The sequence below is a fragment of the Triticum dicoccoides genome, chromosome 6B (assembly GCF_002162155.2).
Source record: "Triticum dicoccoides isolate Atlit2015 ecotype Zavitan chromosome 6B, WEW_v2.0, whole genome shotgun sequence".
In the NCBI taxonomy this organism is placed as follows: Eukaryota; Viridiplantae; Streptophyta; class Magnoliopsida; order Poales; family Poaceae; genus Triticum; species Triticum dicoccoides.
Genome location: NC_041391.1, coordinates 630,574,817 through 630,597,217, shown reverse-complemented (window position 1 = coordinate 630,597,217; position 22,401 = coordinate 630,574,817). Strand labels below are relative to the sequence as shown.

Sequence of the window (22,401 nt, the reverse complement as noted above, 5' to 3'; positions counted from 1 at the left end):
AGAGCCCATGGAGAAGGAGAAGACGGTCGTTCTGTACCCGGGGCTTTCCGTCAGCCACTTCGTCCCGATGATGCAGCTCGCGGGTACCCTCCTCGACCACGGCTACGCTGTCATCGTCACGCTCATCGATCCCAGCGTCAAGGAGGACATCGCCTTCGGCGCCGTCGTCGCCCGCCTCGCCGCCTCCATGCCGTCCGTCCGCTTCCACACGCTCCCGGCCGTGGAGGACCCGCCCAAGCTGACCCACGACGGGCAGTTCATGCTCAGGTACCTTGACCTCGTCAGCCGCTACAACGAGCGCCTCCACGACTTCCTCTGCTCCATGCGCCACCGGCGCGTCCACGCCGTGGTTGTTGACTCTGTTGGAATTTGCTGGTGCAACTAAAATTCTGAAATTCTCTTGGCCCATTCATGCACACATGTGAGTGAAGTGAGTGAGGCTAAAGTTTAGTCCCACCTCATAAGTTGAGAGAGAGTTGCACCTCTTTATAAGGTGAGCTCTCCTACCACTTGTATGAGCATGAGAAGAGGAGACCTACACGCGCGCTCCTCCTCCTCGCTCGCCTCGCCTCGCCGGGTATCCAAGGGTACTGGAGGGTTATGGTGACTCAAACTGGATATCTGATGCTGATGAGATTAAGGCTACAAGTGGTTATGTTTTTACACTTGGTGGTGGCGCTGTTTCCTGGAAGTCTTGCAAGCAGACCATCTTAACGAGGTCAACTATGAAAGCAGAACTCACAGCATTAGACACTGCCACTGTTGAAGCAGAGTGGCTTCGTGAGCTATTGATGGACTTACCTATGGTTGAAAAACCAATACCCCCTATCCTGATGAACTGTGATAATCAAACTGTGATCGTCAAGATAAACAGTTCTAAGGACAATATGAAGTCCTCAAGGCATGTGAAGAGGAGATTAAAATCTGTCAGGAAACTGAAAAACTCCGGAGTTATTACGTTGGATTATATCCAAACGTTGAAAAACTTGGCAGATCCCTTCACAAAGGGTCTATCACGTAATGTGATAGATAATGCATCGATGGAGATGGGTTTGAGACCCACCTCATGAGTTGTCCATAGTGATAACCCACTCTATGTGATCGGAGATCCCGTGAAGTAGAAGTGGGAGACAAGCTGTTGGTCAGCTGAGAGGAGAGTATCCTTATTTTAATTATCCCACTCCGTAAAGATGCGATACTCTCCTGATCTGCATGGCAGGTTGATATCTATCTTAATGTGTTCCAAGTGGCTTATTTGAGTAAGTAGAGATGTTGTCCTGCAGAGCATCTCCTGAGGAACACACCTATATGAATTTGACTGTTAACGTCGCAGTCTGTGAGAAGTGGGTGCTCTCTAATAAATTCATGAAAGGCCCTGGAGTACGACGTATACGCTCCACCCGCGGGGAAGCCTTGCGGCAGCCCAGTACCGGTCAAGAATTTGTGTGAAACTAGTCTCGCAGAAAACTTGTAGTTCAAGGCATAGTCCACTATTCAAGCTGTGATCTAGTGTAGTATAAATCTCTAAGTGGAAGTTCAACTTCACAGTCTCCACTAAGCACCGGTATATAAAGAATATTTTGGAACCAAATGGTGAAATGTGCCAATGAGACTTTGTGGGGGATTGTTGGAATTTGTTGATGGGCTTTTGGCCCAAAGCCCAACTAAAATTCTGAAATTCTCTTGGCCCATTCATGCACAAATGTGAGTGGAGTGAGTGAGGCTAAAGTTTAGTCCCACCTCATAAGTTGAGAGAGAGTTGCACCTCTTTATAAGGTGAGCTCTCCTACCACTTGTATAAGCATGAGAAGAGGAGACCTACACGCGCGCTGCTCCTCCTCGCTCGCCTCACCACGCCACGCCTCGCCTCGTCACGACGCGCCGCGGGTTGCGGGATTGAGCCGAGCCGAGGACAGAGCTATGCACGTTGTCTATATTTTTGCTGCTCGGGAAAAATTAATGAGTCCTTAATTAATAATTAATGGACGCGTTAATTACTGAACCATTTCCGGTTCTTTTGGATCATGACGACTCGGACGTGGGGTTTACTCCCACGACCTACCCGCCCCGCACTATATAGTCAGGCAGACGTCTACCCTAGCTGTCGCCGTTTTTCGTATGGTTTCTCACCGCTGTTCCAGACCATTGCGCCGCCAATCAAGTCTTCTCCATCCCTTCTTTCGGCGTGCACCGGGAGAAGGGACAGCAGGCCTCCGAAACCCCGCCTCTCTTGATCCTGTACGGGAGAGGGGCGATCAGGTTTTTGGGGAGCGCACTCGTGCGACTGCTGGCAGCGACGACTTCGCGAACGACGACTTCTTCCCCGACCTCGGTAACCTCATCCTCGACGACATGGGTGATAACGTCAACGCCGGTGGTGCTGCTCCCGCTGCACCGTATGTGATTCTATCTTTCCTGTTCGAGATCGTGGTAGAATTCATGTTTCTAGTATGTGCCCTAGATGTGATATGTTCATCTATTATGCTAGTTCGCATGATTAGTTCAATCTCTGCTACTATAGTCATGATTTATTTTCTGTTAATTCGGATTAATTCTCATAGTAATTTGCTCATATTTTCAACAATCCAAAAACCTGATTCTAGGCAATTTACTCCGAGTGGTTTTGCTGCGCATCTGAAGCCGCCTGCCTTTAAGGGGGCGCAATATAAGAGATGGCGCACGAGAGCAGTCTACTGGTTTCAGACCATGGGCTGCTATGATGCCACTAAGGGCAAGCCTGAGGGCGATCTTAATCCAGCACAGCTGGAAGCTTTTGAGAAGATCGATACTCTCTTTAAAGGCGCTCTTCTGGGTGTTCTTGATGATTCCATTGTGGATTCGTATATGTCGTTTGACAACGGCAAGGACATGTGGGCTGCGCTCGAGGCCAAGTTTGGTGCCTCGGACGCCGGTTGTGAGTTGTACGTCATGGAGCAGGGGAAGGGACTTTGCCATGTCTCTTTAAAGACGCCAATAAGTTCAAGAACAACAAGAACAAAACTTAGGGGAAAGACAAGTTTGATACAAAGAACAAGCCATCACATTCTACCAATTTCAAGAAGAATTCTCATAAGAAGGGGAAGGAACTTTGCCATGTCTGCGGTGATCCTAATCACTGGGCTCCGAAGTGTCCTAACCGCTTTGAGGAGCGCGAACATGAGAAGGGCGGCAAGTCCGCTAATGTTGTCATCGGTGATACTGATATGAAGGAATCAGGGTACGGTATTTTTCCTACCATCCTTCCAGTATTTCAATCCCCTGATTGGTTAATTGACACCGGTGCCAATGTACATGTTTGTGCTGACGCCTCCATGTTTTCTTCTTACCAGGCCACACGGACTTCTCCCGTGCTGATGGGGAATGGGTCACATGCCATCGTTCGAGGTGTTGGTACGGTCGATCTGAAGTTTACTTCGGGGAAGACCATGCGTCTGAGGAACGTTCATCATGTGCAGTCCATCAATAAAAATCTCGTTAGCGGTTCCCGTTTATGTCGAGATGGTTTTAAGTTGGTTTTTGAGTCCAATAAAGTTGTAATTTCCAAGTGTGGACAATTTGTTGGAAAAGGCTATGAGTGCGGAGGCTTGTTCCGCCTATCTTTGTCACATATTTGCACTAAAGTTATTAATAATGTTTGCCACAATAATGAGTCAGATATTTGGCATGCATGACTTTGTCATATTAACTTTCGTTGCATGACGCGGCTAGCCAATATGAATTTAATTCCGAAAATCTCTACTGTCAAAGGCTCTAAGTGCCAAGTATGTGTGCAAGCTAAACAACCTCGCAAGTCCCATAAGACTGCAGAGGCAAGAGACTTAGCGCCACTAGAGCTTATACATTCTGATCTCTGTGAGATGAATGGCGTGTTGACAAAAGGTGGAAAGAGATACTTCATGACATTGATTGATGACTCCACTAGATATTGTTATGTGTATCTTCTGAAATCAAAAGATGAGGCTTTAACTTTCTTCAAAAACTATAAAGCTGAGGCAGAGAACCAACTTGATCGAAAAGGTAAACGGCTTAGGTCCGATCGTGGTGGAGAGTATTTTTTGAATGGATTTGATCTGTTTTGTGTGGAACATGGTATAATCCATGAGAGGACGCCTCCCTACTCACCTCAGTCTAATGGGGTGGCCGAAAGAAAGAACCGAACTCTAACTGATTTGGTTAACGCCATGTTAGACACATCGGGTCTTTCCAAGGAATGGTGGGGGGAGGCGCTAATGACCGCGTGTCATGTCCTAAACCGAGTTCCCACAAAGCATAAGACCATGACTCCATTTGAGGAATGGGAAAGGAAAAGGTTGAAACTCTCTTACCTACGTTCTTGGGGTTGTTTGGTGAAAGTCAATATACCAATTCCCAAGAAGCGCATGCTTGGACCAAAAACCGTGGATTGTGTTCTTCTGGGCTATGCTTTTCATAGCATTGGCTATAGATTTTGATAATAAAATCTGAGGTATCCGACATGCATGTTGGTACAATTATGAAGTCTAATGATGCAACTTTCTTTGAGGACATTTTTCCTATGAAGGATATGTCAAGTTCATCAAATCAGGAGATACCTATTCCATCTAGTGAGGAACTCACTGTAATTCCTGAACCCACCATTGCGATGGAACACGTTGAGAATCCTATTGAGGGTGACAATGAAACTCCTGTAAGGAGTAAGAGACAGAGGACTGCAAAGTCCTTTGGTGAAGATTTCATTGTGTACCTTGTGGATGACACGCCCAGGACTATTTCAGAAGCCTATGCATCTCCTGATGCTGAGTACTGGAAGGAAGCTGTTCGTAGCGAGATGGATTCCATCTTAGCTAACAGGACCTGGGAGGTCACTGATCGTCCTTATGGGTGCAAACCTGTAGGATGTAAGTGGGTGTTCAAGAAGAAGCTTAGACCTGATGGTACGATTGAAAAGTACAAGGCATGGCTTGTGGCTAAGGGTTATACCCAGAAAGAAGGTGAAGACTTCTTTGATACTTACTCACCCGTGGCTAGACTGACCACAATTCGGGTGCTACTATCACTGGCTGCCTCACATGGTCTTCTCGTTCATCAAATGGACGTTAAGACGGCTTTCCTCAATGGAGAGTTGAAGGAGGAAATTTACATGGAGCAGCGAGATGGTTTTGTAGTACCTGGTCAGGAAGGAAAGGTGTGCAAGTTGTTAAAGTCTTTATATGGCCTTAAACAAGCTCCTAAGGAGTGGCATGAGAAGTTCGAAAGAACATTAACTGCTGTCGGCTTTGTAGTAAATGATGGTGACAAGTGTGTGTACTATCGCCATAGTGGGGGCGAAGGAGTTATTCTTTGTCTGTATGTCGACGACATATTGATCTTTGGAACCAAACTTGATTTAATCAAGGAGTTTAAGGATTTATTATCTCGTTGTTTTGAGATGAAGGATCTAGGAGTAGCTGATGTTATCTTAAACATCAAGCTGTTGAGAGATGAGAATGGTGGGATCACACTACTTCAGTCTCACTATGTGGAAAAGGTCTTGAGTCGTTTTGGGTATAGCGACTGCACGCCTTCTCCAACTCCATATGATGCTAGTGTGTTGCTTCGAAAGAATCGACGGATTGCTAGAGATAAACTGAGGTATTCTCAGATTATTGGCTCGCTTATGTATTTGGCGAGTGCCACGAGGCCTGACATCTCTTTTGCTGTGAGCAAGCTGAGTCGGTTTGTGTCAAAACCGGGAGATGATCATTGGCGTGCGCTTGAGAGAGTTATGCGCTACTTGAAGGGCACTACGAGCTATGGGATTCACTACACCGGGTATCCAAGGGTACTGGAGGGTTATTGTGACTCAAACTGGATATTTGATGCTGATGAGATTAAGGCCACAAGTGGTTATGTTTTTACACTTGGTGGTGGCACTGTTTCCTGGAAGTCTTGCAAGCAGACCATCTTAACGAGGTCAACTATGGAAGCAGAACTCACAACATTAGACACTGCCACTGTTAAAGCAGAGTGGCTTGGTGAGCTATTGATGGACTTACCTATGGTTGAAAAACCAATACCCCCTATCCTGATGAACTGTGATAATCAAACTGTGATCGTCAAGATAAACAGTTCTAAGGACAATATGAAGTCCTCAAGGCATGTGAAGAGGAGATTAAAATCTTTCAGGAAACTGAGAAACTCCGGAGTTATTACGTTGGATTATATCCAAACGTCGAAAAACTTGGCAGATCCCTTCACAAAGGGTCTATCACGTAATGTGATAGATAATGCATCGATGGAGATGGGTTTGAGACCCACCGCATGAGTTGTCCATAGTGGTAACCCACTCTATGTGATCGGAGATCCCGTGAAGTAGAAGTGGGAGACAAGTTGTTGGTCAGCTGAGAGGAGAGTATCCTTATTTTAATTATCCCACTCCGTAAAGATGCAATACTCTCCTGATCTGCATGGCAGGTTGATATCTATCTTAATGTGTTCCAAGTGGCTTATTTGAGTAAGCAGAGATGTTGTCCTGCAGAGCATCTCCTGAGGAACACACCTATATGAATTTGACTATTAACGTCGCAGTCTGTGAGAAGTGGGTGCTATCTATTAAATTCATGAAAGGCCCTGGAGTACGACGTATACGCTCCACCCGCATGGAAGCCTTGCGGCAGCCCAGTACCGATCAAGAATTTGTGTGAAACTAGTCTCGCAGAAAACTTGTAGTTCAAGGCATAGTCCACTATTCAAGCTGTGATCTAGTGTAGTATAAATCTCTAAGTGGAAGTTCAACTTCACAGTCTCCACTAAGCACCGGTATATAAAGAATATTTTGGAACCAAATGGTGAAATGTGCCAATGAGACTTTGTGGGGGATTGTTGGAATTTGTTGATGGGCTTTTGGCCCAAAGCCCAACTAAAATTCTGAAATTCTCTTGGCCCATTCATGCACAAATGTGAGTGGAGTGAGTGAGGCTAAAGTTTAGTCCCACCTCATAAGTTGAGAGAGAGTTGCACCTCTTTATAAGGTGAGCTCTCCTACCACTTGTATAAGCATGAGAAGAGGAGACCTACACGCGCGCTGCTCCTCCTCGCTCGCCTCACCACGCCACGCCTCGCCTCGTCACGACGCGCCGCGGGTTGCGGGATTGAGCCGAGCCGAGGACAGAGCTATGCACGTTGTCTATATTTTTGCTGCTCGGGAAAAATTAATGAGTCCTTAATTAATAATTAATGGACGCATTAATTACTGAACCATTTCCGGTTCTTTTGGATCATGACGACTCGGACGTGGGGTTTACTCCCACGACCTACCCGCCCCGCACTATATAGTCAGGCAGACGTCTACCCTAGCTGTCGCCGTTTTTCGTATGGTTTCTCACCGCTGTTCCAGACCATTGCGCCGCCAATCAAGTCTTCTCCATCCCTTCTTTCGGCGTGCACCGGGAGAAGGGACAGCAGGCCTCCGAAACCCCGCCTCTCTTGATCCTGTACGGGAGAGGGGCGATCAGGTTTTTGGGGAGCGCACTCGTGCGACTGCTGGCAGCGACGACTTCGCGAACGACGACTTCTTCCCCGACCTCGGTAACCTCATCCTCGACGACATGGGTGATAACGTCAACGCCGGTGGTGCTGCTCCCGCTGCACCGTATGTGATTCTATCTTTCCTGTTCGAGATCGTGGTAGAATTCATGTTTCTAGTATGTGCCCTAGATGTGATATGTTCATCTATTATGCTAGTTCGCATGATTAGTTCAATCTCTGCTACTATAGTCATGATTTATTTTCTGTTAATTCGGATTAATTCTCATAGTAATTTGCTCATATTTTCAACAATCCAAAAACCTGATTCTAGGCAATTTACTCCGAGTGGTTTTGCTGCGCATCTGAAGCCGCCTGCCTTTAAGGGGGCGCAATATAAGAGATGGCGCACGAGAGCAGTCTACTGGTTTCAGACCATGGGCTGCTATGATGCCACTAAGGGCAAGCCTGAGGGCGATCTTAATCCAGCACAGCTGGAAGCTTTTGAGAAGATCGATACTCTCTTTAAAGGCGCTCTTCTGGGTGTTCTTGATGATTCCATTGTGGATTCGTATATGTCGTTTGACAACGGCAAGGACATGTGGGCTGCGCTCGAGGCCAAGTTTGGTGCCTCGGACGCCGGTTGTGAGTTGTACGTCATGGAGCAGGGGAAGGGACTTTGCCATGTCTCTTTAAAGACGCCAATAAGTTCAAGAACAACAAGAACAAAACTTAGGGGAAAGACAAGTTTGATACAAAGAACAAGCCATCACATTCTACCAATTTCAAGAAGAATTCTCATAAGAAGGGGAAGGAACTTTGCCATGTCTGCGGTGATCCTAATCACTGGGCTCCGAAGTGTCCTAACCGCTTTGAGGAGCGCGAACATGAGAAGGGCGGCAAGTCCGCTAATGTTGTCATCGGTGATACTGATATGAAGGAATCAGGGTACGGTATTTTTCCTACCATCCTTCCAGTATTTCAATCCCCTGATTGGTTAATTGACACCGGTGCCAATGTACATGTTTGTGCTGACGCCTCCATGTTTTCTTCTTACCAGGCCACACGGACTTCTCCCGTGCTGATGGGGAATGGGTCACATGCCATCGTTCGAGGTGTTGGTACGGTCGATCTGAAGTTTACTTCGGGGAAGACCATGCGTCTGAGGAACGTTCATCATGTGCAGTCCATCAATAAAAATCTCGTTAGCGGTTCCCGTTTATGTCGAGATGGTTTTAAGTTGGTTTTTGAGTCCAATAAAGTTGTAATTTCCAAGTGTGGACAATTTGTTGGAAAAGGCTATGAGTGCGGAGGCTTGTTCCGCCTATCTTTGTCACATATTTGCACTAAAGTTATTAATAATGTTTGCCACAATAATGAGTCAGATATTTGGCATGCATGACTTTGTCATATTAACTTTCGTTGCATGACGCGGCTAGCCAATATGAATTTAATTCCGAAAATCTCTACTGTCAAAGGCTCTAAGTGCCAAGTATGTGTGCAAGCTAAACAACCTCGCAAGTCCCATAAGACTGCAGAGGCAAGAGACTTAGCGCCACTAGAGCTTATACATTCTGATCTCTGTGAGATGAATGGCGTGTTGACAAAAGGTGGAAAGAGATACTTCATGACATTGATTGATGACTCCACTAGATATTGTTATGTGTATCTTCTGAAATCAAAAGATGAGGCTTTAACTTTCTTCAAAAACTATAAAGCTGAGGCAGAGAACCAACTTGATCGAAAAGGTAAACGGCTTAGGTCCGATCGTGGTGGAGAGTATTTTTTGAATGGATTTGATCTGTTTTGTGTGGAACATGGTATAATCCATGAGAGGACGCCTCCCTACTCACCTCAGTCTAATGGGGTGGCCGAAAGAAAGAACCGAACTCTAACTGATTTGGTTAACGCCATGTTAGACACATCGGGTCTTTCCAAGGAATGGTGGGGGGAGGCGCTAATGACCGCGTGTCATGTCCTAAACCGAGTTCCCACAAAGCATAAGACCATGACTCCATTTGAGGAATGGGAAAGGAAAAGGTTGAAACTCTCTTACCTACGTTCTTGGGGTTGTTTGGTGAAAGTCAATATACCAATTCCCAAGAAGCGCATGCTTGGACCAAAAACCGTGGATTGTGTTCTTCTGGGCTATGCTTTTCATAGCATTGGCTATAGATTTTGATAATAAAATCTGAGGTATCCGACATGCATGTTGGTACAATTATGAAGTCTAATGATGCAACTTTCTTTGAGGACATTTTTCCTATGAAGGATATGTCAAGTTCATCAAATCAGGAGATACCTATTCCATCTAGTGAGGAACTCACTGTAATTCCTGAACCCACCATTGCGATGGAACACGTTGAGAATCCTATTGAGGGTGACAATGAAACTCCTGTAAGGAGTAAGAGACAGAGGACTGCAAAGTCCTTTGGTGAAGATTTAATTGTGTACCTTGTGGATGACACGCCCAGGACTATTTCAGAAGCCTATGCATCTCCTGATGCTGAGTACTGGAAGGAAGCTGTTCGTAGCGAGATGGATTCCATCTTAGCTAACAGGACCTGGGAGATCACTGATCGTCCTTATGGGTGCAAACCTGTAGGATGTAAGTGGGTGTTCAAGAAGAAGCTTAGACCTGATGGTACGATTGAAAAGTACAAGGCATGGCTTGTGGCTAAGGGTTATACCCAGAAAGAAGGTGAAGACTTCTTTGATACTTACTCACCCGTGGCTAGACTGACCACAATTCGGGTGCTACTATCACTGGCTGCCTCACATGGTCTTCTCGTTCATCAAATGGACGTTAAGACGGCTTTCCTCAATGGAGAGTTGAAGGAGGAAATTTACATGGAGCAGCGAGATGGTTTTGTAGTACCTGGTCAGGAAGGAAAGGTGTGCAAGTTGTTAAAGTCTTTATATGGCCTTAAACAAGCTCCTAAGGAGTGGCATGAGAAGTTCGAAAGAACATTAACTGCTGTCGGCTTTGTAGTAAATGATGGTGACAAGTGTGTGTACTATCGCCATAGTGGGGGCGAAGGAGTTATTCTTTGTCTGTATGTCGACGACATATTGATCTTTGGAACCAAACTTGATTTAATCAAGGAGTTTAAGGATTTATTATCTCGTTGTTTTGAGATGAAGGATCTAGGAGTAGCTGATGTTATCTTAAACATCAAGCTGTTGAGAGATGAGAATGGTGGGATCACACTACTTCAGTCTCACTATGTGGAAAAGGTCTTGAGTCGTTTTGGGTATAGCGACTGCACGCCTTCTCCAACTCCATATGATGCTAGTGTGTTGCTTCGAAAGAATCGACGGATTGCTAGAGATAAACTGAGGTATTCTCAGATTATTGGCTCGCTTATGTATTTGGCGAGTGCCACGAGGCCTGACATCTCTTTTGCTGTGAGCAAGCTGAGTCGGTTTGTGTCAAAACCGGGAGATGATCATTGGCGTGCGCTTGAGAGAGTTATGCGCTACTTGAAGGGCACTACGAGCTATGGGATTCACTACACCGGGTATCCAAGGGTACTGGAGGGTTATTGTGACTCAAACTGGATATTTGATGCTGATGAGATTAAGGCCACAAGTGGTTATGTTTTTACACTTGGTGGTGGCACTGTTTCCTGGAAGTCTTGCAAGCAGACCATCTTAACGAGGTCAACTATGGAAGCAGAACTCACAACATTAGACACTGCCACTGTTAAAGCAGAGTGGCTTGGTGAGCTATTGATGGACTTACCTATGGTTGAAAAACCAATACCCCCTATCCTGATGAACTGTGATAATCAAACTGTGATCGTCAAGATAAACAGTTCTAAGGACAATATGAAGTCCTCAAGGCATGTGAAGAGGAGATTAAAATCTTTCAGGAAACTGAGAAACTCCGGAGTTATTACGTTGGATTATATCCAAACGTCGAAAAACTTGGCAGATCCCTTCACAAAGGGTCTATCACGTAATGTGATAGATAATGCATCGATGGAGATGGGTTTGAGACCCACCGCATGAGTTGTCCATAGTGGTAACCCACTCTATGTGATCGGAGATCCCGTGAAGTAGAAGTGGGAGACAAGTTGTTGGTCAGCTGAGAGGAGAGTATCCTTATTTTAATTATCCCACTCCGTAAAGATGCAATACTCTCCTGATCTGCATGGCAGGTTGATATCTATCTTAATGTGTTCCAAGTGGCTTATTTGAGTAAGCAGAGATGTTGTCCTGCAGAGCATCTCCTGAGGAACACACCTATATGAATTTGACTATTAATGTCGCAGTCTGTGAGAAGTGGGTGCTATCTATTAAATTCATGAAAGGCCCTGGAGTACGACGTATACGCTCCACCCGCATGGAAGCCTTGCGGCAGCCCAGTACCGATCAAGAATTTGTGTGAAACTAGTCTCGCGGAAAACTTGTAGTTCAAGGCATAGTACACTATTCAAGTTGTGATCTAGTGTAGCATAAATCTCTAAGTGGAAGTTCAACTTCACAGTCTCCACTAAGCACGGGTATATAAACAATGTTTTGGTACCAAATGGTGAAATGTGCCAATGAGACTTTGTGGGGGGTTGTTGGAATTTGCTGGTGGGCTTTTGGCCCAAATCCCAACTAAAATTCTGACATTCTCTTGGCCCATTCATGCACACATGTGAGTGGAGTGAGTGAGGCTAAAGTTTAGTCCCACCTCATAAGTTGAGAGAGAGTTGCACCTCTTTATAAGGTGAGCTCTCCTACCACTTGTATGAGCATGAGAAGAGGAGACCTACACGCGCGCTCCTCCTCCTCGCTCGCCTCGCCACGCCACGCCTCGCCTCGCCTCGCCTCGTCACGACGCGCCACGGGTTGCGGGATTGAGCCGAGCCGAGGACAGAGCTATGCACGTTGTCTATATTTTTGCTGCTCGGGAAAAATTAATGAGTCATTAATTAATAATTAATGGACGCATTAATTACTGAACCGTTTCCGGTTCTTTTGGATCGTGACGACTCGGACATGGGGTTTACTCCCACGACCTACCCGGCCCGCACTATATAGTCAGGCAGACATCTACCCTAGCTACCGCCGTTTTTCGTATGGTTTCTCACCGCTGTTCCAGACCATTGCGCCGCCAATCAAGTCTTCTCCATCCCTTCTTTCGGCATGCACCGGGAGAAGGGACAGCAGGCCTCCGGAACCCCGCCTCTCTTGATCCTGTAGGGGAGAGGGGCGATCAGGTTTTTGGGGAGCGCACTCACGCAACTGCTGGCAGCGACGACTTCGTGAACGACGACTTCTTCCCCGACCTCGGCAACCTCATCCTCGACGACATGGGCGACAACGTCAATGCCGGCGGTGCTGCTCCCGCTGCACCGTATGTGATTCTATCTTTCCTGTTCGAGATCGTGGTAGAATTCATGTTTCTAGTATGTGCCCTAGATGTGATCTATTCATCTATTATGCTAGTTCGCATGATTAGTTCAATCTCTGCTACTGTAGTCATGATTTATTTTCTGTTAATTCGGATTAATTCTCATAGTAATTTGCTCATATTTTCAACAATCCAAAAACCTGATTCTAGGCAATTTACTCCGAGTGGTTTTGCTGCGCATCTGAAGACGCCTGCCTTTAAGGGGGCGCAATATAAGAGGTAGCGCACGAGAGCAGTCTACTGGTTTCAGACCATGGGCTGCTATGACGCCACTAAGGGCAAGCCTGAGGGCGATCTTAATCCAGCACAGCTGGAAGCTTTTGAGAAGATCGATACTCTCTTTAAAGGCGCTCTTCTGGGTGTTCTTGATGATTCCATTGTGAGGATTCATATATGTCGTTTGACAACGGCAAGGACATGTGGGTTGCGCTCGAGGCCAAGTTTGGTGCCTCGGACGCGGGTAGCGAGTTGTACGTCATGGAGCAGGGGAAGGGACTTTGCCATGTCTCTTTAAAGACGCCAATAAGTTCAAGAACAACAAGAACAAAACTCAGAGGAAAGGCAAGTTTGATACAAAGAACAGGCCATCACATTCTACCAACTTCATGAAGAATTCTCATAAGAAGGGGAAGGGACTTTGCCATGTCTGCGGTGATCCTAATCACTGGGCTCCAAAGTGTCCTAACCGCTTTGAGGAGCGCGAACATGAGAAGGGCGGCAAGTCCGCTAATGTTGTCATCGGTGATACTGATATGAAGGAATCAGGGTACGGTATTTTTCCTACCATCCTTTCAGTATTTCAATCCCCTGATTGGTTAATTGACACCGATGCCAATGTACATGTTTGTGCTGACGCCTCCATGTTTTCTTCTTACCAGGCCACACGGACTTCTCCCGTGCTGATCGGGAACGGGTCACATGCCATCGTTCGAGGTGTTGGTACGGTCGATCTGAAGTTTACTTCGGGGAAGATCGTGCGTCTGAGGAACGTTCATCATGTGCCGTCCATCAATAAAAATCTCGTTAGCAGTTCCCGTTTATGTCGAGATGGTTTTCAGTTGGTTTTTGAGTCCAATAAAGTTGTAATTTCCAAGTGTGGACAATTTGTTGGAAAAGGCTATGAGTGCGGAGGCTTGTTCCGCCTATCTTCGTCAGATATTTGCACTAAAGTTATTAATAATGTTTGCCACAATAATGAGTCAGATATTTGGCATGCACGACTTTGTCATATTAACTTTCGTTGCATGACGCGGCTAGCCAATATGAATTTAATTCCAAAAATCTCTACTGTCAAAGGCTCTAAGTGCCAAGTATGTGTGCAAGCTAAACAACCTCGCAAGTCCCAGAAGACTGCAGAGGCAAGAGACTTGGCGCCACTAGAGCTTATACATTCTGATCTCTGTGAGATGAATGGCGTGTTGACAAAAGGTGGAAGGAGATACTTCATGACGTTGATTGATGACTCCACTAGATATTGTTATGTGTATCTTCTGAAATCAAAAGATGAGGCTTTAACTTTCTTCAAAAACTATAAAGCTGAGGCAGAGAACCAACTTGATCGAAAAATTAAACGGCTTAGGTCCGATCGTGGTGGAGAGTATTTTTCCAATGAATTTGATCTGTTTTGTGCGGTACATGGTATAATCCATGAGAGGACGCCCCCCTACTCACCTCTGTCTAATGGGGTGGCCGAAAGAAAGAACCGAACTCTAACTGATTTGGTTAACGCCATGTTAGACACATCGGGTCTTTCCAAGGAATGGTGGGGGGAGGCGCTAATGACCGCGTGTCATGTCCTAAACCGAGTTCCCACAAAGCATAAGACCATGACTCCATTTGAGGAATGGGAAAGGAAAAGGTTGAAACTCTCTTACCTACGTTCTTGGGGTTGTTTGGTGAAAGTCAATAGACCAATTCCCAAGAAGCGCAAGCTTGGATCAAAAACCGTGGATTGTGTTCTTCTGGGCTATGCTTTTCATAGCATTGGCTATAGATTTTTTATAATAAAATCTGAGGTATCCGACATGCATGTTGGTACGATTATGGAGTCTAATGATACAACTTTCTTTGAGGACATTTTTCCTATGAAGGATATCTCAAGTTCATCAAATCAGGAGATACCTATTCCATCTAGTGAGGAACTCACTGTAATTCCTGAACCCACCATTGCGATGGAACACGTTGAGAATCCTATTGAGGGTGACAATGAAACTCCTGTAAGGAGTAAGAGACAGAGGACTGCAAAGTCCTTTGGTGATGATTTCATTGTGTACCTTGTAGATGACACGCCCAGGACTATTTCAGAAGCCTATGCATCTCCTGATGCTGACTACTGAAAGGAAGCTGTTTGTAGCGAGATGGATTCCATCTTAGCTAATGGGACCTCGGAGATCACCGACCGTCCTTATGGGTGCAAACCTGTAGGATGTAAGTGGGTGTTCAAGAAGAAGCTTAGACCTGATGGTACGATTGAAAAGTACAAGGCACGGCTTGTGGCTAAGGGTTATACCCAGAAAGAAGGTGAAGACTTCTTTGATACTTACTCACCCGTGGCTAGACTGACCACAATTCGGGTGCTACTATCACTGGCTGCCTCACATGGTCTTCTCGTTCATCAAATGGACGTTAAGACGGCTTTCCTCAATGGAGAGTTGAAGGAGGAAATTTACATGGATCAGCCAGATGGTTTTGTAGTACCTGGTCAGGAAGGAAAGGTGTGCAAGTTGTTAAAGTCTTTATATGGCCTTAAACAAGCTCCTAAGGAGTGGCATGAGAAGTTCGAAAGAACATTAACTGCTGCCGGCTTTGTAGTAAATGATGGTGACAAGTGTGTGTACTATCGCCATAGTGGGGGCGAAGGAGTTATTCTTTGTCTGTATGTCGACGACATATTGATCTTTGGAACCAAACTTGATTTAATCAAGGAGGTTAAGGATTTCTTTTCTCGTTGTTTTGAGATGAAGGATCTAGGAGTAGCTGATGTTATCTTAAAGATCAAGCTGTTGAGAGATGAGAATGGTGGGATCACACTGCTTCAGTCTCACTATGTGGAAAAGGTCTTGAGTCATTTTGGGTATAGCGACTGCACGCCTTCTCCAACTCCATATGATGCTAGTGTGTTGCTTCGAAAGAATCGACGGATTGCTAGAGATCAACTGAGGTATTCTCAGATTATTGGCTCGCTTATGTATTTGACGAGTGCCACGAGGCCTGACATCTCTTTTGCTGTGAGCAAGCTGAGTCGGTTTGTGTCAAAACCGGGAGATGATCATTGGCGTGCTCTTGAGAGAGTTATGCGCTACTTGAAGGGCACTGCGAGCTATGGGATTCACTACACCGGGTATCCAAGGGTACTGGAAGGTTATAGTGACTCAAACTGGATATCTGGTGCTGATGAGATTAAGGCCACAAGTGGTTATGTTTTTACACTTGGTGGTGACGCTGTTTTCTGGAAGTCTTGCAAGCAGACCATCTTAACGAGGTCAACTATGAAAGCAGAACTCGCAGCATTAGACACTGTCACTGTTGAAGCAGAGTGGCTTCGTGAGCTATTGATGGACTTACCTATGGTTGAAAAACCAATACCCCCTATCCTGATGAACTGTGATAATCAAACTGTGATCGTCAAGATAAACAGTTCTAAGGACAATATGAAGTCCTCAAGGCATGTGAAGAGGAGATTAAAATCTGTCAGGAAACTGAGAAACTCCGAAGTTATTACGTTGGATTATATCCAAACGTCGAAAAACTTGGCAGATCCCTTCACAAAGGGTCTATCACATAATGTGATAGATAATGCATCGATGGAGTTGGGTTTGAGACCCACCGCATGAGTTGTCCATAGTGGTAACCCACTCTATGTGATCGGAGATCCCGTGAAGTAGAAGTGGGAGACAAGCTGTTGGTCAGCTGAGAGGAGAGTATCCTTATTTTAATTATCCCACTCCGTAAAGATGCAATACTCTCCTGATCTGCATGGCAGGTTAATATCTATCTTAATGTGTTCCAAGTGGCTTATTTGAGTAAGCAGAGATGTTGTCCTGCAGAGTATCTCCTGAGGAACACACTTATATGAATTTGACTGTTAATGTCGCAGTCTGTGAGAAGTGGGTGCTCTCTAATAAATTCATGAAAGGCCCTGGAGTACGACGTATACGCTCCACCCGCGGGGAAGCCTTGCGGCAGCCCAGTACCGGTCAAGAATTTGTGTGAAACTAGTCTCGCAGAAAACTTGTAGTTCAAGGCATAGTCCACTATTCAAGTTGTGATCTAGTGTAGCATAAATCTCTAAGTGGAAGTTCAACTTCACAGTCTCCACTAAACACCGGTATATAAAAAATGTTTTGAAACCAAATGGTGAAATGTGCCAATGAGACTTTGTGGGGGATTGTTGAAATTTGCTGGTGGGCTTTTGGCCCAAAGCCCAACTAAAATTCTGAAATTCTCTTGGCCCATTCATGCACACATGTGAATGGAGTGAGTGAGGCTAAAGTTTAGTCCCACCTCATAAGTTGAGAGAGAGTTGCGCCTCTTTATAAGATGAGCTCTCCTACCACTTGTATGAGCATGAGAAGAGGAGACCTACACGCGCGCTCCTCCTCCTCGCTCGCCTCGCCACGCCACGCCTCGCCTCGCCTCGTCATGACGCGCCGCGCCGCGGGTTGCGGGATTGAGCCGAGCCGAGGACAGAGCTATGCACGTTGTCTATATTTTTGCTGCTCGGGAAAAATTAATGAGTCATTAATTAATAATTAATGGACGCGTTAATTACTGAACCGTTTCCGGTTCTTTTGGATCGTGACGACTCGGACGTGGGGTTTACTCCCACGACCTACCCGGCCCGCACTACATAGTCAGGCAGACGTCTACCCTAGCTGCCGCCGTTTTTCGTATGGTTTCTCACGCCGTTCCAGACCATTGCGCCGCCAATCAAGTCTTCTTCATCCCTTTTTTTGGCGTGCACCGGGAGAAGGGACAGCAGGCCTCCGAACCCCGCCTCTCTTGATCCTGTATGAGAGAGGGGCGATCAGGTTTTTGGGGAGCGCACTCGCGCGACTGCTGGCAGCGACGACTTCGCGAACGATGACTTCTTCCCCGACCTCGGCAACCTCATCCTCGACGACATGGGCGACAACGTCAACGCCGGCGGTGCTGCTCCCGCTGCACTGTATGTGATTCTATCTTTCCTGTTCGAGATCGTGGTAGAATTCATGTTTCTAGTATGTGTCCTAGATGTGATCTGTTCATCTATTATGCTAGTTCGCATGATTAGTTCAATCTCTGTTACTGTAGTCATGATTTATTTTCTGTTAATTCGGATTAATTCTTGTAGTAATTTGCTTATATTTTCAACAGACTCACCGTCCAACGAGGCGCTCGTCGTCACCAAGAGGCTCGGGTTCCCTAGCTACACCTTGTTCACCTCCAGTGCCGCCACCTTTGTCGCCTTCGCCCAGCTCCCTACGGTCCTCGCAGAGGGCGGCCCGAGCTTCAAGGAGCTGGGAGACACCCATCTCGAGCTCTTCGGCCTTCCGCCCATGCCGGCTTCGCATCTGTTGGGCGAGGTGCTCGAGGACCCGGAGAGCGACACATACAAGGCGATGATGGCCTTGCTCTGCCGGATGCCGGAGGCCGACGGCACGCTGGTGAATACGTTCGAGTCGTTGGAGGCTCGGGCCGTGGCTACTCTCAAGGACCCGCGGTGTGTCCCCGGCTGGGTATTGCCTCCGGTGTACTGCGTCGGTCCATTTGTCGGCAGCATCGCCGATGCCGAGGCAAAAGAGCGGCACGAGTGCCTCGCCTGGCTAGACGGCCAACTGGACCGCAGCGTCGTGTTCCTTTGCTTCGGGAGCATAGGCACTGGAAACCACTCTGAAGAGCAGCTCAGGGAGATCGCCGTCGGCCTCGACAAGTCCGGCCACTGCTTCTTGTGGGTTGTGCGAGCCCCCGCCAGCGACGACCCGGAGAAGCCACACGACCCCAGTGCCAACCCGGACCTCGACACGCTCCTGCCGGACGGTTTCATGGAGCGAACCAACGGCCGTGGCCTCGTCGTCAAGCTGTGGGCGCCACAGGTGGACGTCCTCCGCCACAGGGCCACGGGGGCGTTCGTGACGCACTGCGGGTGGAATTCGGTGCTGGAGGGCGTCACGGCGGGCGTGCCGATGCTGTGCTGGCCGCTCTACTCGGAGCAGAAGATGAACAAGGTGCACATGATGGGGGACATGGGGGTCGCCACGGAGATGGTCGGGTGGCAGCAGGGGCTGGTCAAGGCCGGCGAGGTAGAGGCCAAGGTAAGGCTTGTGATGGAGTCTGAGGAGGGTAGAGAGCTCAGAGCGCGGGCGGCGGTGCACAAGGAAGCCGCGGCCGCGGCTTGCGACGATGGCGGGACGTCGCGCTTGGCGTTTGCCCAGTTCCTGGCGGACGTGGCAAGCCGGCAGGATCGGGCTTTGCAGTGAGGAAGTGATCCATGTGAGCGAGTGATGCATGAGCTTTGCCTGCCGTACATGTTGCATCGGTACGGGGTATGTTTTCCAATTTATTTTCCGGTCGATGATGTTCGGCCGCTGGATTTTACACTTTTAATAATATATGGCTGCACGCATTGTCTTCATGCGGAGGCCGGGGTTATCCTTTTTTAAAAAAAATCAATATGGGGCTGCGTGTATTTGTCTCTTTGTTTTCGCTTTGTAGTAAGAGCTAGCGCCGGTATGCTTCTGTGACATTCGGTGCGGGGCAGGAAGATTCCCCAACACCTGATACCCTCGCAATAAATCAAGAAATGCTTATGTGTATCATACGACAGGGTATACAGCACTACCGAGATCAATGTGTCCAAGATTCATGTAGCTTTTTTGGGGGAGAAGATTCATGTAGCTATTTTTACTTTTTTTAGTGATATACTCCTTCGGTTGCCGTTTTGGAACAAGCAGGCAGTTATGTCAAAAAACAAACTTGTCTTATACTCAGTAGTGTTTTGAGAAGAAAGGAAATGTGTGCTCTACAAACCTAAGACTTTTGAGTGTTAATATAAATAAAAAGAAAACAAATAACTAGTTAAGTAACATGAGTCTGTATTTGCAAAAAAAGTAACATGAGTCTAATGCCTGTGACTGATAAATAGCCAAGGTTTTCTATATGTTTGCATTAATTCAAATTTTGGGTTTGATGTCTTTGAAGCCGCCGTTTGTGGAAATATCGAGAACGTCAGCTTGAGAAGGAGCGGAAACATTCGATTCAACAAGCACATCGACAACATGCAGTCAGCTTCTAATGTTCCATTTGAAGGCTTCGTAGTCATGGAAGTGGCGGCGTCTCGATCTCTTTAGTGTCCCACTAGCTACCAAGCCTGTCCTGGCAAGCTCCTACAGTTCTTCTGCAGTGCTTGCTATGTACTCCCTCCATTCCAAAATAAGTAGCTCAACTTTGTACCGAAACAACCATTTATGTCCATCTTCTCTCGAGCTTGCTGGAGCAGTTGATGTACTGCAGCTACTGCTATAGCACAAGGACCATGCTTCTTTCTTTCTTGTCTACAAACACAAAGGAATGAGATAAATTATATCTATGCCACGACACAAGTGTAAAATCTTAGTGGAATTGGTAAATAATAGCCTAACCAATTAGACTCCAACACACAGCAGAGTAGTAACCACAAATGGGCTATAGTACAGCCAGCAGCGAGTAAGAAGTGTGCTACTATCAATCATAACTTCTAATCTAGACGCAGGGGTAAATGCGGCTCGTCTATTCCATGACACAAGAGTAAAATCTTACAATGTCCAGTAAATTATTATGTAACAGTAGCTAATTATACTTCAACACACGAGCACATCAAGCACAAACCAAATAACCCATGCCGTTGAAAACAGAGCATGGTACTGTAGCAGCACAAGAGAGGGAGCTAGAGGTAGGAGATGGACTCACCGGAGAGGAGGTTGCAGTCGACGCAGCAGACAACCGCCGCCGCCATCACGCGGTAGAGGAGGTCACCTCAAGAAGCACAGCCGCGCCGGAGACGCCGCCGCTTCGTCGAGTCTTCTAGTACAAGGAGATCATCAAAACGTATCACACTCATGACCACTGGCGGAGCTTAGTGCAAGCAAAACTGGGCCGTGGCCCGCCCAATTTTGCTGCAAACCAGTGGGCCTTTAGGCAGAAATGGGCCATGGAGGAAAAGAACATTTGACTTTCTTCAAGCTGGCCCGCCCAGTGATTCTGTTGTAGCTCCGCCACTGCTCATGACTAGTGCTGCTATCAAGGGAAAGAAAATTTAGATGATTTGAAACAAAGCTTTCACTTGACATCCATACACATAAGTATCTATCAATGATATATGATTAGTTGCCAAGCATAACACGAGGTACATGTGGATAATTTCTGCCCCATTTAGCTCAAACAATCAGCATTAAACAGTAGGCAAAGGAGCTAGTTTTTACCAAATGCCAGAACAAAATTTGTAACTTTAGCTAAGGAGCAAAAAAGATTTATCGTGGACATAATGCTACGACAGACCAAGCAAATATTACATACATAAATGTGCAGTAGTGCTACTCTGGACTAAGCAGATTCGATCAATTAGACGGCCAATTTATACTAATTAATAATGCTTCCTTCATGCAAACAAAGCATCAGCAAACTGTTGAATGGTGTCCACCCACCAATGATAGATTGACAGTATGGAGGACTGCACTGCAATCAGTAAGGATGCAAATTTGAAAGCACCCTCCGATCCTTGTTAGTTCAACCAAATGAAGTAATTTTCTTCAGAAGTGAGGTGAATTCTGAAATTTATGGTTCATTTAGTTGAACTGAGTAGGGTCAGTGGGTACCCAAATTTGCATCGGGAGCAATCAGGCATGATTCTTTTGAATCAAGAGAAAAATCATGCATGCTAGCATGATTGATGGATTGCACGCAACAACTAAATCCTAGATGTACTGATTGTGTGGTTTGCATGTGCTCAGCTGCCTGTAGACTGTAGTGTATGTGCAGCAAGCTCCTTCTCTCCGGGTGAGGAGCGTGGAGATCTTGGGCGTCCACCTCGAGCACGCGAGCTCCGGGAGCCATTCCTTGGCCGCGGCCAGGTCGAAGCCACGGCCGGCGGATCTGGTTGATGCGCCCGCCGTCGCGCGAAGAGAAGAGGGACGAAGAGAGAGAGAGAGAGGCTAGGGTTCCCGGAGGAAGCGGCCGACCCGGAATCCGTCAACAAAGCCACGGGCAGGAGGCGGAGCACCCACCATAGTGGTGCTCCGGCCTCTGCCAGTGCTTGGTTGTGGAGAAGGAGATCCAGTCGAGCCGACGCCGGTCCTCTGCGGCTCGCCGCGGCCCGACCATGGTGGCTCCTCCGTAGCGACCGGAGAGGAGAAGAAACGTGGGGCGCCTCCGCCGTCGCGTGGAGGTGGAGGTGGCATCGGCGGCGCGGGTCGTGGGAGGGAGCGCGTGGGAGACTAGGAGGGATTTGGGGTTTGGGGATTAGGAGTAGTTAGGAGGTCCCAGGCAGGAGGCCTTGC

At 46.9% G+C, this 22,401-nt stretch overlaps 1 protein-coding gene across 1 annotated transcript; it reads left to right on the top strand.

Annotated features, from left to right (window-relative positions):
- Nucleotides 1-7: 7 nt before the first annotated feature.
- On the top strand, nt 8-19,347 carry LOC119326029 (UDP-glycosyltransferase 88B1-like). The gene is made up of 3 exons (XM_037599737.1): nt 8-363; nt 18,252-18,680; nt 18,777-19,347. The coding sequence occupies exons 1-3, from the start codon at nt 8-10 to the stop codon at nt 19,345-19,347; spliced, it is 1,356 nt and encodes a 451-aa protein (XP_037455634.1).
- Nucleotides 19,348-22,401: the final 3,054 nt, after the last annotated feature.

Excerpts from the sequence above, each read along its gene's own strand:
- LOC119326029 (XM_037599737.1), top strand. The coding sequence starts at position 8 with ATGGAGAAGGAGAAGACGGTCGTTCTGTACCCGGGGCTTTCCGTCAGC. Across the intron at positions 364-18,251 it reads GCCGTGGTTGTTGACTCTGT|GTCCAACGAGGCGCTCGTCG; the intron begins TGGAATTTGCTG and ends AACAGACTCACC. Across the intron at positions 18,681-18,776 it reads GAGGCAAAAGAGCGGCACGA|GGAGATCGCCGTCGGCCTCG; the intron begins GTGCCTCGCCTG and ends AGAGCAGCTCAG.